Here is an 18,275-nt window from a genome sequence, read left to right as displayed (position 1 = left end):
ATTTTTCTAGTCTGTTTCAGAATGGCTCAAGTTTGAAACCTTTGAGTTACCCTTCCTGCTTTTCTTGTACCCAACTAGTCACAGAGTCCATAGATCTGACCCCTACAGCAGATATAGCAGCCATTTTCCATTCTCCATTCTCACTCCTCTATGCTTTGTTCAAGCACTGGTTTCTTCTCACCTGGACTGCCACCAAAGTTGGCGTCACTCTAATTGCATCACTCCTTTCCTTGTAAACCCCTGTGGACTCTCTAGGACCTGCTAAAATTCTAGACATTTAGTCTGGTGCACAAGGCCTTCCTGGACCTGGAGTCAACCTGCCTTACAGACTTAGCATCCATAGAGTCCTTGCATATGCCAGCCTGTATGTTAGCTAGCTGGGGTCCTTGGGTATTCATTTTAACTTCTCAGACCCTCAGGTTCCACATCTATGCAATAAAGAAGATGAATAGAAAAGATTGTCCTTTTGATTGCTGCTAAAATTTCGTGTTATTTTTCTGTATATGATTCTCTCAGTATGTGTGTCTGGTCTGTCACACTTACTATTGTCCCTCATACATGTCCCTTTTGGAGGAAGTTCAAATGCCACTTCCTCTTTCATGAAGCCTCTTCAGCTTCCCAATATTGAAATCTCATAGAATTTTCTGGTTCTCTTCTTTCTGGCTTTTTAACATAGGTCAAAGACACTGTACTTTTCTTAATTTTCTTCCCAAGTACTAAGTTCTCTGAGAGGAGTGGCTAATGTTGACTACATCTTATTTTATCTTTAAATGCCTGGCTGCCCAGAAATTCCTGGGACTTAGTAGCTTCTTGATAAATATTTAATTGATGGATAAAATTAATTTCTCATAAATTATGTATATATATACATATCTCAAATGTAAACATTACTAAGTAAAATTGCATTTCAAGTCCATAATCTTGGTAGACTGGATTTATCTTGGGACTGAAATCAAGCCCATAAATATACCTTTGATAGAATATAATTATTGAAACTTAATTGATTAGATTTAAAATTTAATAAAATCAGAATTTTAGTGAAAATGACAAAAAAAAAATAAATCAATTTATATTTCCACTGTAACATGCTTTAAATCTATCATAAACTCATCCTTTTCCTGTCATTTGAACTTTGATTTCTTCCTTTCATGATAATTTTTTAAAAAATGATTAGGTTTAAGTTTAGAAGAGGATAATCCAGTTCCATCCACCCTTTATGACCAGAAAAGTAAATTACTTTGAATCTTATGGAATAGAGTTCTACGTATTAGTCCCTATAACTAATATACATATGACAACTAACCTCACAAAATACATCTGGCAGATCAAAAATATCAGTTGTCACTGCAATCATTAATATTAACACATACAATTTATTGCTGATGTCTTCTATGATCCAACTATTCTCTGGATTACCTTACACTTATAAAGTATATATTGCCACTTTTCCTTCACAGATGAGGAAAATGAACTAATGGAAATTAGGAAACCTGCCTACAGCCAAGTATTATATAATAATTGTGGAACCATAAAAATCTCACGCTAATGTGCTCACCCGAAATTATTTTGGTTTTGTTTGCTTGGATTTTAACTCTGAGTAAAAATAATAACCATTTGCTTTTGGGTATAGCACAAGCTTTTCTCTTACTGACCAGTGTCGCTGTAAAGTCCTCTCGTTTGCGGTTTCAAATTTCTCTTTGTGCCATGGTTAGATGAGAAAAATTGGTTGATATGTAAAGGAAATGCAGAAGAAAGTAAAGATGATAAACTCAAAGGCTAGTGAACATGACTAAACATTCTGGAGAATGAAATTAGCCCCAAAAGTTGACTCAAATACTTTCAAGATAAACAATTAGAAAGAAATTCACATGAAAAGAATTTAGGTCTTGAAAAACAAAACCAATAGCACTGAAACATGGCTAACACACTTTTCCTTTCCTTCTTTCCCATGTGCCATCCCTTTCTGGTTTTTCTTGAATTGAGTGGTAAGTAATTATTGTGGTCAAAGAGAAGAACAGGGAAAAAGTGAAGCTCAACATATCAACTTACAAAACAAAAAAAAATCAAAATTTGTTTAAAGTGAAAAGCTGCCTTTGAAGAAAAAAAAAAGAATTTTGTGGGTATAAATAAAATGTAAAGGATAAGTTAGACTCCCCCAACCCAGTATTTCTTATGATAGTTGACAGCATGGTCTATATAAAGCTGAAAAATTAATAAGAATTTTTATTTTTAATTGGTCATGACTTAAATTACACATATTACATTACATACATTTGGAGAAATTTGACAGAAGCCTGGCTTAGTCATTTGGGGTACTATATTAAATACTTTATTCTGGGTGACTTAAACCACAAACACATGATTCTCATAGTTCTGGAGGTTGTAGATCGGCATCTGATAAGGACTATCTTCCTGGTTCGCTGATGGTTACCTTCTTGCTGTTTCTTCACATGGTAGAGACAGAAAGGACTCTAGTCCCTTCTTCTAAGAGCAGTAATACCATCATGCGGCTGACCCTCACGACTTTATTTAACCCTATGTGGTCTTCCCCAAAGCCACAACCTCTGAGTACAGTAACATTAGGCATTAAAGCTTCAACATATGAATTTGGTGGAGAGTGAGGAGGACACAAACATTCAGTACAGAGCAGTCACTTTTTACATTTCACAAGGATAGATGAGTAACCCTGTATGTCAGAGAATGTTAGAAGTTTTGGAGCTTGGGAAGTGCCCTTAAAAGCCATCTATTTGTACCTTAAATTTTGAAGAGAGGGAGGGAGAGGGAGAGGGAGAGGAGAGAAAAGAAAAAAAGAAAGAAAGAAAGAAAGAAAGAAAGAAAGAAAGAAAGAAAGAGAAGAAAGAAAGAAAAGAAAGAAAGGGAGGGAAGGAAGGTAGAAAGAAAGAAAGAAAAAGAAAGAAAGAAAGAAAGAGAAAGAAAGAAAGAGAAAGAAAGAAAGGGAGGGAAGGAAGGAAGGTAGGAAGAAAGAAAAGAAAGAAAGAAAGAAAGAGAGAAAGAGAAACAAAGAAACAGAAAGAAGGAAAGAGAAGAGAAACCTATGGAGCTCAAGACAGGGAGAGATATATTAGGGTCAATGAATTTGTAGCTGAGCGGAGGCTAAAACCAGCGTCTCTGGGTTCTTTATGCAAAGAAACACTTTACCCCTCCACATTGTGCCATGCTGCAGAATCTAACCAGAAACAGAACACAACAGTGATAATAACCAACCTCAGCAGGCAGTATTGCATAATGTCTGCCACACGAAGCCCCAAAACGACAGACAAGAAACTTCCTACAAAAAAGGAAAACTAAGTGGCTTGAAAAAATATGTCTTCTTACCAACAAACTTGTGAAATGTTAATGAAATGTGGATCAGGGTCCTGTGAGTCCCTTCTTCCCACATAAACATTTTTTCAGGACCATCTCATTGGCCAGTGGTTCCCAGCACATCCAATGGGAATATGTTCAAGTTTTGGCAGAAATTCCTGGTTAAATCTCGTGTCCTGCCATACAGTGCTGCCATAGTATCTGGCAAAGGCATTTCTAGTGTGAATATCCCTTCATTCTTTTTCTTTGTTTGGTACCGGGGATCGATCTCGGGACCTTGCGCTTGTGAGGCAGGCAGTGGAACCACTGAGCTAAATCCCCGGCCCCTCCCTTCATTCTTAAAGTCTCAGTATAGGAGCAAGCAGCAGCAACAGAAATGTAATTCTAACAGAAGGTAAACGTTGACTATTATGGCATTAACTCCTTAAAGCCACAATAATCTTTCTCAATGGGCTTTTAGGGGAAAAGTTAATAGCCCTCTGAAAAGTGAGTAATTTATCTCCATTTATCCACATTACAATTTGCAAATGAGCATAGCCCATGCAAATTGAGCAGACTTCTCTAATTGATGGACAGCATGTACAAGACTGTTGTGCAGGAAAGCACTGGCAAAACTTGAGAGAGAGAGAGAGAGAGCGAGCGCACATGCATGCTGGTCCTCTTACTTAAGAGCAGGAACTTAAATTGGTACCCAGGGCTCCAGAGAGAGGTGGTTTGAGGAGCCCTGTGTGATCCCCAGGATCATCATTCAGAAGGCTTCAGGGAATAAATGAATTCTTATCCCCTGAACTTGCTGCCTGATATAATTAGAATTAACCCTGAAGTCTCTAAAAGTCTGGATGCAGTGACCATACATTCAGTTCCATTTATCCAACAAGCCAGACAAGGATCATCAAATCAATAACGTGGCTATGCCATCTGCCTTCCCCTTGCTCACCATCATAATGAAAAATGACTCCTTAAGTGTTCTGCAAGGCAATTAGCTCTGAAGGCAGAGCTGTAATGGGGAGAGGGCAAGTTACATTTGTATTCCAAACTTTACTGGTAAATGGAAAGAAAGCTGTTGTCCATATTAATAGATATGTAAAATGTATAAATGGGGCAATTTGGTATTACTCTATTTATGCATAATATTATACAACTGCAGAAACAAAGTGCTAGCAAGGGCAATGAAATGACATCTTGCTCCTCCAACAGCCTGCAGCCACAGCTGGTGACCTTGTCCAGAATCATCTTGGACAGACATTTTCTAAAGACTTCCCCAAAAGGCATGCTTATTACTTCCGGAACTAAATCATTATGTTATTTAACAGTCTTCATTGCAATTTGATTCCATTTTCTTTTGTTCTCTTTCTTCTTGTTCTCATCTCTCCAGAAATGGGGAACAGCTGATTGTGCTCCTTAAATAATCCATCATGTGTTCCGAGACAATTTTGAATCACCTTCCACCTTCAGTTCAGGTTCATTGCAGGTCTCTTGTCCTTCCATCTGTGCCCTGAATGGCCTGTCTTTCAACCTCCTCATCACTGACTACCAGAGTTCTTCAGCCTTCCCAAATGGCATGGAGTCTAAAGGGCCTCTCGAGGTAGTTCTGTCCCTTTACTTGACAAATGAAGAAAGCGAGGCCCACCTGCACAGGTATTCTCATAGTCCACCTTCTTTGTAGCACAGCTGGTGCAGGAGCCCCCTTGAGCTTTACTCTCAGCACTTGTTTCTCCGTTTCCTCTTTTAAAACCAGCTACCCTGCCATGCTGGCCACCTTCCCATTTGTGGTTCAGTAAGACTCCTCTGTCTCTTCCTGACCTTCTCTGCCTTTCTGTCTTTTGCATTTGTGCCTGCCATTTTTCGTGCACAAGAAAAGGGAGCAGCCAGTTTCAGCTACAGTGGTTCTTTCATGGTCCAAGGTCATTTTTGAAATTTATCTTATCCTTCACCATGTTGTTCTAACAGCCAGAAAACTGGTGTTGATACATATCATCTGCAGATATGATGACTTTAGGGAAATGTTAAATACCTCACAGAGCTGGGTTCCAAAGTGACTTTAAAACACCAGTTGTTATGAAAGCAATGGACCTCTGTCCCCTGCATGTATAGGTCCTCCTGGCTGGACTTTCCTCCCCAACAGCCTCCTGCACACATCCCTCTTCTTTTCTGCCAATAAAATGTCCAATGAGAGTCCTTCTCTGTGAAACTTGTCCCCATCTCCACCTATCCTTAGTCCACTACTTTGATTTTTCATCTACTACTATAAAATTTTCATTACACATCTCTATCCACCCAGAGGATCGAAAGGGAGTACTTTTCTCCTTTTTATTCTATCCCTAGGGATAAATGGTGTTCCAAAGCATAATAGAAGGTCAGTACATTTGTTTAATTATTTTCCTCTTGCGTCAGTTGGCACTAACTTCTCAGACTCCAACTCTTATGCTGTCACTTCATACTTTCTACTGAAGTTTGTCATGTACTTGCTACTTTGCTATAAATTAATTCTAAATGCTTCTCAGGTTTTTTTTTTTTAAAAGAAAAACCTCCTTAACCTCTGATTTTGCATTTGGTTTATGAAATAGAATTGAAAATTTCATCGAAGTTAAACTGATTTCTCACAATGAACTAGAGTTGTTTTAGCCTCATCTTATTTTTCACCAGTCTTGTTGATCATTTTGCAATAGGTGGTTTTTTTCTATGCTTCATTTCTTGGGGTCTTTTCTTCATATATAAAAATATCACTTTGATAGTTTGATCATTCACAAGATCTTTGTCTGATCATTCCTACACTCCTTTCTCTTTTTCTGACAAATGAGTGGTTCATGGGCTCTGCTTTCTTCTCGGGGCTCCAAGAAGGATTAGAGTCCGTAGGCCCAGGTATGGGCCACTAGCCACTCTTCCTGGAGCTTGGAGGATCCATTTACAGCTTCTGATTCTTGTTTGGCTACATGGGTTGTATATCTTTTGAGGGTTTTTAGATCACAGTTATTCCTTAAGACAATTTGCAAACACTTTGAAAGTCTCTTTTAAGCATTGTCTATTAGTTTTTTGTATGGAAAAATAAATCAATCTTCTTAAGCCTATCTTATGCTTAGTGCATTAAAGATTTTGTTCTGTTGCCATTATACCCCCAGTATGATCACTTCAGTCCTTGAATTATTGCTTTTCACTTTCCTCAGTGTTTTGGAATCATGATCTTGTGCTAGGCTTCTTAGATAACTTGGCGTCCTGTTACAGCACATCTGAGGTCCCTTTCAGCTCTTTATACAGTTCTTGCCTATCTGTCTGAACTGCCTCCAAATGCTTTTTTCCATCTACATTAAAAGTATTTATCAGAAAGCAAATTAAGACACTACTGAGATATAATTTCTCACCTATCATGTTGGTGAAATTTAAAATGTATGACAACATATTGCTGGTGAGAATGCAAACTGGCACAGCATGCTGGAGGGGAATTTGGCAATACCTAAACAAACTACATAGCACTCTTGACCTAGCAGTCCTATTTCCAGGAATTTACCCTAAAATACACCTCCAGCAATATGAAAGTACATATGTACTGGTTATTTGTTTCAACACTTTTCATGAGCAAAAATATTGAAAACAATCTAAATAATAATCCATATCAAAGCAGTAAGGCGAAACAACTGGAGTGCAAAGCACTCAGAAGGAAAGAGAAGATCTGTATAAATTAATATGAAATTATTTTCATGATATATTATTAAATTAGAAAACTGAGATGCTCAAAAATGTGTAAAGTATGTTGTCCTTAATATATGAAGTGGTGAATACAAGAAATTCTACATTTTTAAAGAAATATATAGAAGAATGATAAAACGGGAACTAAGACTGTTTACCTAGAGGAAGTTGACTGAAAATGGAGTGTGTGGGTGGGACAGTGCAAAACAAAGTAGGAGGGAGGAGTACAGAACAACAATTTGTGAGTATGCCTTTGTATATATCTCTAACTCTCAGAAACATTGTGACATTTCCTGTAATCAGTAAATAGATAAAATCATGATGAGGGGGAGAGGCAAATGAAATACAAACTGTAAAAATTGGACCTAAATATATTACAGATCAATAAATAACTATACTATGGAGATGGAGAGAAAAGAGTAACCTGTGTAACTCCAGGAAGTGATTATTTTGATTCTACTATAAAGCTAAAGGCAACGAAGAACTATATACCAAAATACTATAGCTATTACATGTATTTCTTCTACAAACAGGGGCATGGGTTAGAAATTCCCACTTTACCTTCTGTTTATGTAGGAAGAACAACAGAAATAAACATATTGTGGATAATGAGAGCTAGGTTTCTCACTGTCAGAGGGAAAAGATACATACCAGGACAGTGAGAAGGCTAGAATGAGTCCTGCAGTGTTGTATTAGGGTTAGAGGGATCGATATGAACTCATCACATAAGATAGAAATATAAATGTGTGCACGTGTGTTAGTATGTGTAATGTTTCTTAGCTCTGCCCACTGATAGGGTCTCGAAGCAATGATACCTCAGTAGTTAGAAATGTACTTAATACCTATATCTTGATTTCTTAAAACTATTCTCCAATAAAAGGAGCTAGGCATTTTGGGCAAATTGTTGATTTCAGAGCTAAGAAGGGAAAATACAAGTTGAGTGTGGAACATCTACAGTTCCAGAAAGTAATTAAGTGCCCAACTTGAAGACATGTTGAAAAGACACAGAAGCCAAACTGAAGGAGCAGCTAATGACCAAAGCTGAGATAATGTAAACAAAATATAGTATTTGATCATAGCTCAAAGAGTAAATTAAATATCAATGAATCCACACTAACAAATACATTGTTGAATGAAAGAGTGGGAAAAGAGAGGAAGCACTTCCTTATAGTTGAATTATATAAAGGAATGTAAAAAATTATATAAAGGAATGTAAAAGGATATGAGAAATAGAAAACTCACCATGAGAGAAATACCACAGTAGTAATTTTTAAGGGGAAGAACCATTGATGGGATATAAAATAAAGGGACAAAATATGATTGAAAACAACACATCTGCATATTCTCAAATTATCTTCCTACAAAATATTTACACAAAGAGTAAAAAGTAAATTTCTAGTGGAGAAACCTAGCAGACTTGGCCTTATCTAAATGATCAAGGGTTTATATGACCAATAATAAAATACACAGAAGCATATATCCCTCAGTGCTACAGTGAAAGGCAAAATAGCCCCTCTGTGGTATTCTTGTGAAATACATAACACCAGTGCTATCAAGACAAAAAAAAACCCGCACAAATCCAAACTGAAAGTCTACCAAAAAAAATGATCAAAGCTTTTTTTAGTGCCAGTCATGAAAGAAATAAGATTGAGGAAATAACACAGATAAGACACTAATAATACATACATGGAAGAAGATCCTGAACTAAATTCTAGACTAGAGATAAAACATTAGTAAGAAAACTGGTGAAATTCAAATAGAATCTGTAGATTACTCAAAAATATAATATCAGTGCCCATTTCCTGTTTGTGATCATGGTACTCTGATCATAAAATGTCTTCATTAGAGGAAGCTGGCTGAAGGGTAAATGAGAACTCTTTATTCTTTTGCAACTTTCCTGTGTCTAAAATTATCTCAAAGTAAGACATTAATTAAACATATTTTCTCAAACTTCTTTTGCAAGTAGGTCATATTCCAAAGGTTTATCTATAGATTATAGACTATATTTATTTTCTCATGGAAATCATATTTGTTTGATTTTAGATGGTTCCTGAGTCAGCCTTAAATAGCTTATTTAACCTAGAATCTTAGATATATGTCTCTATTGACTACAACCACTGAATTCTAGAACATAAACAATATTCTATGCCCGTGTTCCCATGGGGAGAATATTATCCCTATTTTAAACTAAAGAAATGAAGTTTCAAAGAGTAGATTTCACTTGCCTCAAACTTTTTATTTGTAAGATTTCATAGCAAGTAAGTTGAAGAGTTGATTTTAGAGGGAGATCTACAGTACCCCATCTGCTGAGCTGCCCTGTTGAAGTACCTGAGGCCTCATCTGGTGGAGTCCTCACTAATTAGGGCAACTGAAAATGAGCTTATCTTCCAGATATCTCTGTGGCATCTTGTTGAGTCTTTCTTTGCCTTGATTCTGGAACTATACATTTACCTTTATTTTGTTCATTAGAATACCTTGTTCTTAAAATACTGAATCTTAAAGAGTTGAGGGTTTTTTTTCACTAATTCTGTCTTTCAGCTTTCAATCATATTTGACAAATAAATCAAAAAGTGTAGAACTCCTAATGCAACATTAGGAGCAAGGTTCATAAAAGCTTAAAACAAGATGAAATACATTTACTGAATCACAATGTGCTTACAATGTGTTGCCATAATTTTCATCAAGATTTTTGAAAATGTTTTAAATAATTAAGTGAGTCAAGACCATGATATGAGACTAAGAAGCAATTTCCTATTAAAAATTCATAATTTATGTTGACATGGACATGGTGTACTAAGTAATCATAAGGGGTTGAGCTTCTAATGCAAATGTTATTTCTATTATGCTTTTTTCTCAATTTAGAAAACATGCTGAAGTAGTCTAAGTGTTTAAATGAACAAAGATACCTACTACAGAATAAAACCAAAACAAACATAACAGCAATAACAAAACACCATTTACCACTTGTTTACTTTGAGTCAGTCTCTGTAGCAAATGTTTTCTTATATTTTCTCATTTAATTTTACAATAATAACCCTGTATGGCAGACATTAGTATCACTGTTTTACAACTTGGAAAAATAGAAGCTCAAAAACTTACCAATAATTACAGACTTCGTAGCAAAAAGAACCATAATTTTAACCATTTTTTATCTTTCCCTAAAGTCTTTGTCTCTAATCTCCATATTCTAATGTTTTCCTGACCAGGAAATATTAAATACAGCATAGAGAACTAAGAGGGTCTAAAAAGTACATGAAATGTGTTAAGTTCACATTTAATTTGCTCTATTTTGTGGTTTTTTCAGAGGAGCAAAGGGAAAGCTACAGAGGATTTTAAAGAGTGATTCAGAGATCAAACATGATTTTCTCTTTTGCCTCAGAGCACTTCAGATACAAACCCAAGGCTTCACTGCTGCTGGTGCGCAACCACCACTATCTCCTAATTGGTAAATTTGCATCATGTGTGTCTCCACCAGCTTAAGAAGGCACAGATGTCAGTTTTAGGAAATCCTGGGAGTTTCAGCTTTGCTCAGACTAATTGGTTCAATTGATAAAGTGCTAATGAGAAAATAAATCCAACTCTTTACCTTAATAACTCTGAATTCTGATCACAAAGATTAATGTAACTGTCCTTATGAAATTCCTATATTTTCACAGGTTTTAAAACATGTTTTCCCTTTAAAAAGTGAAGCCATATCTTCCCTTCAAAATTATTACTATTTAACTGTTAATTTAAAAATTACTAGATATTTTAATTGAAAAATCTTAGCTGCTTCATAAAATTTAATTCAGTTGGTACAGATCGGTAAAACAACAGAACTCTATATTGTCACTCACTGGCTTTAATGTCACTTGAAACACATCTAGAAATAGCAAGCCACTAACAGCTTATATGAACATCTCTTGGATGCTGTATAATCTGAGGCAGTTCCCATTTATTTACATCATTTTAGTAATAAAAGAATGGTGGGAGACAAGGTTAAAGCCTCCTTACTGGAAGCAGCATCTTTTAAGGTGGGTTAGGGTTCCAAGGACGCTTTTTCCTCAGTGAACTTTTCTGCTTTCCTCTCTTCCAACCTCAGTTTCATTAGGCTAACAGGATTAGACAACTAGAGTCCATCCTGCTCAGTTCCCTATCCTGTGCAACTTTTAGCTCGTATTTTTACCATCTCCACAGATTGAGGCTACACAGGATCTCACAGCAATAATTTCCAGACCAGATCTTAATTTCCTTTTAGTATTTGGAATGTGGCCACTGTGTGATTGATTTTTGTACAAACATACTAGAGCTTTTACATTAAATTAGTTGCCACCCCCTCCAAGGGAAGGTTATATATACTTGTATACATGTATCTAGAAGGTTAAATATGCTTCTTCCAGTGATATGAATCTTAGTGTTTTAAAAATGGTGAGGACCATGTGACTTACAAAGTATTCTATCTCCTGCCCCTTCTCTTTCAACCTCCTGCCAGCCAAACTTCTTGTATTAGTTAGCGTCTGTCATCACCATCTTCAACTACTCCCCAGCTTAGTATCCTCTAACTTCAGCATGCACTTCCCTATGAAAACTCTCCTACTGAGGTCACCAATGACCTCAGACTCTTAATAGGGACAATTTGGTGAACTCACCTGTAGTTGCCGGGGCTTCCCACCTTTTCTGGGAAAGAGCTGAGAGTCAAACATTTGTACATTTGAGAGGCGAGGGAGGGCTCAGGGCAATTGGGAAACTCCTACTGGGAAAGGAGGGCTCATTTCTTTCTTGCTGCCTGCGTCTACCCACCTCCCACCACCACAGACGTCTATCAGTTCTTCTTGTGGCTCAAGAGTATGTATTGGTTGGTTTCCTGATAATAATATTGATGTCTTTTTATTTTAAAAAATTTGGAAAAGAAAAGCAAAAAGTCTCACAACACCGAGATGACCAATAAAGGCCTATTTCATTTCCGGATGTTAGATATATTTAGATTTCTTTTTACATAAGTGGCATCATTTTTAAATGGAGTCCTGTGTTCTGCTTTTCCACTGAATGTTGTATAATGAACATCCCTCAGTGTCATTAAAATTCTTCAAAAGCATAATTTTAATGACTGCATAATATTGTATTTTATGAATGTATCATAAACTTCTTAATTATTCTTATCTTCTTAGATATTTATGTTGTTCCCAGGACTTTTTTATGTTGGAAATAGTGCTGTGGCAAAGATCCCCGTACAAAACTTTTGTCCACATATGATTATTTCCTTAGAATATATTACTAGTTCTGAAGTAGATATAAACCATTTTAAATCTTCAATACATATTGCTAAATTGCTTTTCAGGAAAATTTTACCAATTTACTCAGCCAAGCAAGGCATTTTGAATGTCTTGAAAGCCGCTCTAGTGAATTATGACCATCCTCTTCTTAATGAGAATGCCCATGGAATGTAGGGAGACCGGTTCTGCAATCACAGGGCTGATCACAATTGACTAGCTATAGGCCCCTGCATTTAGCAAACCAGAAGCCACACTGAGGCTTGTGGAAGAAGATTACAGTAGGAGTGATCTGGAATTAACACAAGGCCACCTTAAATATATGAAGGACCTGTCAGTGAAGTTTGCCAATATTTACCTAGTGCTTTTGCTATATGTGATTTATTGGTTATTTGACACACACTTGTATCCTAAAAGTATTAAAAATGAGCACTGATTATCTGGGACCTGACTTCCTGGTGAACAGTTCATCTGAACTGCCCAGCTTGTGTAACTGAGTAAATTGATTCCAAAGCAGAGATTATTACCCCCATGTTCAGTGTGACCTAACCAGTCCATCTTGACTTGATTACTGATAATATCATGAATATCTTCATACATCAGTCAAGCTTTTATGAAAGGCAGTAAAATATTAAAATGGTTAAAAGCATAGACTCTGGAGCCAGACTGTCTGAAGTTAAATTCCTATCTCTGCCATGTAATAGCTGTGTGATCTTAGGCAGGTTACTTAATCTGTCTGTGCCTTCATATTCTAACCTATAAACTAAGAATAATAATAACCTTTTTCTTTAGAGTTGTTATGAACAGTGAATAAGTCAATGCATATAAGGCAGTGGTGGTGAACCTATGGCACGCTTGCCATAGCCAGCTGTTTGTTAGCGCTGAAAGCTCTGAAAGATTTGCCATCGCTGGTATAGGCCCATAGTGTGTAAGTACTGTGGGAGAGTCTCCATATATTATTATTTGAAGTTGCTAAAAATTAACTTAGAGTAACTAACATCAGATAATAAAAATATCTTAAATAATCATTGAGCTTTTATTCAGCTAGGTTCCCAAGAATATTTTAGTTGTATCCTGGAAAAGTTTTTGTATATTTAGTGTTTTTTAATTTCTCAGCAATATTTGAAAGCAGTATCATACTGAAGTCCAGGAGCATGAGCACTACCATCTCTTCCATGCTAAGAGAAATGTTATTGTTTATCATGAGGCATCCAAATAATCTACCCCTATGTTCTGTCCAAATAAAGGAATTTCCTAAATGAACATTTACAAAGGATAGAACTTTCACACAATTTCACAACCCACATATGGCAATGCCGGTGACAACAAAAGTCATCCTTTCTTTGATAACTTTTTGGAGCCATATTCTTTCTCCTGGATTCACCTGGACAAACCCCACTGATGGTCTTATTCATCAGTGTGTCTAGAGTTTGACAGCACCAGCCCCGAAAAGGCTTGGTCAGATTCTTCACATGTATATTGGCCTTCTTACAATGAACCATTTGAAATGTAATTCCACTGAATGATCTTAATGAACAAATAAACAAAATGAATAGCATCCAAGTAAAGGAAGCTGTGCAAAGAATCAGACATGCTTGTCCAGGGAATTCACCATGGACAAGAGAGTCTATAAACTCTGGGTCACCATTGAAAGTCATAATCTTCCAAAGGGCTTTAATTGAATATTTAGAAATCTGTATGAAAATAAACTGAGTCAACTAAATCAAAATAAACACAGCTAAACTAAACAGTATAAATCTTCAAAAGAAGAACCCTAATTAAAAAGATATATTGTACTTCCCGGACTTTGCTGTTCTGGTAGTTTTCAATATTATGCCACTGGGGAAATACAACTGTTTCTAATCAAATAATTTAAACTCCCCTGCTGAGGCCTAAGTGAGGGTTCTCCCATTTTTCTCTTGCTACTTTTTTGGGGAATGAAGCGGTGCAAACTCTTCAGACACCAATCAGATTTATCATCCTGTGCTTTTTGATGACATCCATCTGTTTATCTAAGAAGCCATTAAAGACTTATTGAGTTACAGAGCTATGGAGAAAATTGGGTTATCATCTATGGTTAAATCCAATTCTTGCATCTGCCATCTTTTCAGCTTATGTGGTGTATTCTGAAATTACCCTGACTTCCAGACCTGCAGTACAAGAATATATTTGCTTCACAGACTTTTTATGTAATTTCTAGAGAATTTCTAATGCACAAGCAATTTGGTTCAGGAAAATGTTGACAGAAAGATGTCAGTGCCTTATTGTTAAAAGTTCAAAAGCCTAATCAGGACTATGCCAGCTTTAAAGTCTTATTCGAAAGTAGATACTGTTCGATTCTGAGGTTTGTATTTAGAGGAGCTTATTCAATGAAAAATTTTACCCTAGGTCACAAAGGTGGACTTGTGTTAATCTGAAGATAAAGATAAATTAATATCAAGTCAAAATTCAAAGGGACAAAAAAAGAGGAGACCTCATCACAAGCTGTGTTAAATAAATATCAGAATGTAAACTGATAAGACACAAAGGATCCAATCTTGCTAGGGAATGGCTAGGTAGGAGTTCAGTGCTTATCTCAGAAGTCAAGCAGCTTAGCAATGCTAAAAGTCATGTTTTCTGAGTTGGCTGAAGAGGCAGTGGACTGTGTGGAGAGAACTAATTGAAATAAAGTGACTATTTGCAGTTTCCTGGAGATGTTGTCATATCCTAACTGCAGAAGCCCCAGAAAAAGAGCAACTGTAAATCAGGCAGCTACTTCAGTGTGCTATTTTTCCTGGCTTTTGTCAAAGAAATAATGGAGAACCCATAAGTAAAATATTTCCATGATTTGTTTATGTAAATCAGGGCAGAATTCTTGGAAGCCTAGATTTTCTGAGAATCTTCCAGTATTACAGCATAACTGCTTTTCCTTAAAAGCTAGCCATACACACTATTTATTGGCCATTTAAGAAGATTCTTCCATCATATTTCACAATGTCCTTGCATTGTTTTCTTCCTCCTAAGTGAAAGACAAAAGCCATGCAACTGCTTAGCTTAATCAGTTGAGACCTGCAGGCTGGCTAAGGCTACTTCACAAAGGTATTCTTTTATCTGTCCACCTGTTTGCAGGCCTGTGACCTTCATACAGCTTCTGTCTGCCCTGTCAGCAGAGATGCTGATTTTGTAAGACTGCTGGTGTCACAATGAGAGAGCGCTGTTGCCAAGACAAGGATGATCAGGAACCAGGACCTAGACACAGAAGTAGCAAATATGGAGTGAAAGAGTCTCGCGAGCATATTTGATATTCTACTACACTCACCTTTATGATGAATTTGAGTAGTATTGAGAAACACCCAAGCTCTCCTTCAGCATAACAGGTTGTATACTTTATAATTTTAAGAGCTGTAGCCTTTTTCATTTCGCTCAAATCAACACATAAAACACTTCCCCTAACTTGCTCAGAGCTGAAATTTTATGAGTGACAACAATTTTGTCTTAAGCTTTGTTAACCTTTTAACATATAGGTCTAATGTTTATTAGGTTAATAAATATTGTTTATTAGACTCTTGTGGAAAGGGAAGACTGAAGATCTTTTAAGCCAAAAGAAGACATTTTGTTGTTCCAAAGCTGTGCATTGTGATCTACTCTACTACTCTATTAATAGGTTGTCTGTTAGGTAGGCATTTTTGATTTTTAATTAAAATGTCAGAGGAAAATATATTGGCAACTCTTCAGTTATTTATTCAAAGGCCAAGTACAGAACACCTACAGACTATTTCCCAACATTTTATTTGATGACTTTATTAAGTTTAGTGTTCAGGTAGGAGAAATGATATTGAGAATTCGATAAGAAGGTTTTCAAAAATTCCAGTTAAGGACATTAACCCAAATGCAAATAGCTGCTAGGATGGCTAATGACAAATTTCTGAAAGCCTAGTGGGAATTATTAGAGGCAACAGTCTGGGAGGATCAAAAGGAGACAGCATAATGGCACCCAGAGGTGGTACCATCAATCTTCTTTTTAGCTTTCCTACCCCAGATTACCTGACACCCAAGGCAGAGGCAGCTACTGTCTCTCTGATACCTGGCTAGAGAGGGCCGCTTGCATTTTTTATAAGTGACACCCTCCCCAACATCTTGGCTCTTCCCAAAGGCTTCTTTAGAAAACTGAGTCTGAGGCCAGAAGAGTCTTGTGTTTGTAGGGTTGAGTACTACCTTGACCCTGGCCCCGCCCCATTGCCCTACCTCTTGATTGCAGTTTCTGTTCTCACACTAATGAGGACTAGAAGTGGGAGATAACATTACCTACTGGCAATCATGTAGATTGCCATTTGGTATTGACGTGGGAAATGGTAAAAATATTATCATTTCAGACGTTTCTTGCAAGTCCATTTCTCAAGTAATAGGCACTATTGAAGAAAAAAATTAATCTTAATTATGTACAAATTTTAGCAATGCAAAAGAAAATTTAGATAATAATTTCTCTGAAGAAAACTATAATCTCCCGGGGCAGATAAATAAGTGAAACTTCCATTTCTACAAAAGATAAACATGTTGGTGAGAGAAAAAGAACACTTAGTAAAAGTAGCATGAAGTAGCAGAACTTGAGGTTTTCTAGGGATAGGGATGACTTGGGGAGGCCACATAGGGAGAGAAGGATAATCCAAGCAGAATTACTGGATAAAGGTGCACTAAGAATCAGAGCTCTTCGGAAGTAGGAGGACACTAAGGCAAACATAGTAGGAAAGACAGTAGGAACCCCCTGCCCCCCAAGATGAGTTTGAATTTGATCTGATGGGAACTAGGAAACCATTAAATTAAATTTGCTGCAGTACATAAGCTTAGTTGTAAAAGAGTAAGACCAGAAACTAAGATCAGGAAAAAGTTATAGTAATCCAACCAAGTCTCCTGAAAGTTGTAGAAAATAATAGGATTCGATGAATTTGAAAGTTATTGCAAAGAAGGGATTGATAAGATTTAGAGACAAATTGAATTAAATCAACTTAATAAATGATGTATTCTTTCATGCACTCAGCATTATACATATCTATTCATTAAGGAGATTCATATATTAATAGCAAAGTTCCTAATTTAACTTGATTAGAGAATTTTTTTCCAGTTGAATAAAGTTAGTGAGCTATTAGAATAATCCTAATAATAGTAAACAGGGCAGCACTGTGATCATTATCTGTCATCATTAAAAAGTCAGATAATTTGGCCAGGGGATTTAGCTCAGTGGCGCCACACCTGTCTCACAATCGAAAGGTCCTGAGTTCAATCCCCAGGACAGGGGGGGAAAAATCAGATAATCTACAAAAATAAAATATTCAGACCACTTGCTGTCATTACCCTGTTTGGGGATACAGAGGAACTGGCCAAATCGGGTAGCACTTTGGGGCTCAGTTATCCTAAGGACAAATGAGAAACAGGTTCAGGGTCATTTTTTCTAAGAACAGTTAGGAAAGGAATTCCAAAGAAGTTCCCCCTAAACCAAGATATCAGTTCCTGAGACAAATTAGAAAGAACAATGAAAGTAAAGATTCGGGGATCTAAACAGATTTCATTCACTGATAAAATACTAATAACACTAATATGCATTGAGCATTTATTTTTGGTGCTGGAGACTTTGTACAGATCATTTGGTTCATGTGTATGTGCACAAACTAGAGCAGGGAAAGCAGCAGGAATGAATGGTCCCTACCCCTGTGGAGTTTGTTTCTCTGAGAAAGAGAACTCAAACAATCACACAAATACATCCCCAATTACATCTTGTGATCATTGCAGTGCAGGATATTGGAATGGAGTGAGGGAGTACAGAAGGGCTCCCCATTTAGACTTGTCAGTCAGAGAAGCCTCTTTGAGTAAATGACAATCCAGCAGAAGTATGAACAGCAATCACAGGCAAAACCTGGAAGGAAGATTTGGGGCAGAAATGAGGCCAGGAATTTGCAAGTGGCCCAAAGGCTAGCTGTTGACATCCCAGAAATGTGGCAAGATGGGTTGGAATCTAGTCATCAAGAGACACAGTTCTTCGGTAGA

The 18,275-nt window shown here is 36.8% G+C and overlaps 1 protein-coding gene across 4 annotated transcripts in view; it reads left to right on the top strand.

Moving 5' to 3' along the window:
• Atrnl1 (attractin like 1) overlaps positions 1-18,275 on the top strand; it is an 833,568-nt gene that overhangs the window by 726,860 nt on the left and 88,433 nt on the right. Inside the window, exon 29 of one of the 4 annotated variants that reach the window (XM_087185261.1) lies at positions 15,366-15,508. The exons of the other annotated variants lie outside the window; for them this stretch is intronic. Coding sequence (XP_087041387.1) covers positions 15,366-15,373 — 8 coding nt within the window. The 3' untranslated portion in view covers positions 15,374-15,508. Of the gene's footprint in view, positions 1-15,365; positions 15,509-18,275 lie in introns of those variants that run through there. 4 annotated transcript variants of the gene reach the window in all.

The sequence above is a fragment of the Heterocephalus glaber genome, unplaced genomic scaffold, assembly GCF_053883595.1.
Source record: "Heterocephalus glaber isolate CG9 unplaced genomic scaffold, H.glaber_assembly_v1.0 deba00001497, whole genome shotgun sequence".
NCBI classification, from domain to species: domain Eukaryota; kingdom Metazoa; phylum Chordata; class Mammalia; order Rodentia; family Bathyergidae; genus Heterocephalus; species Heterocephalus glaber.
The sequence above is the reverse complement of the archived record's forward strand: the minus strand, read 5'-3'. Positions and strand labels throughout refer to the sequence as shown.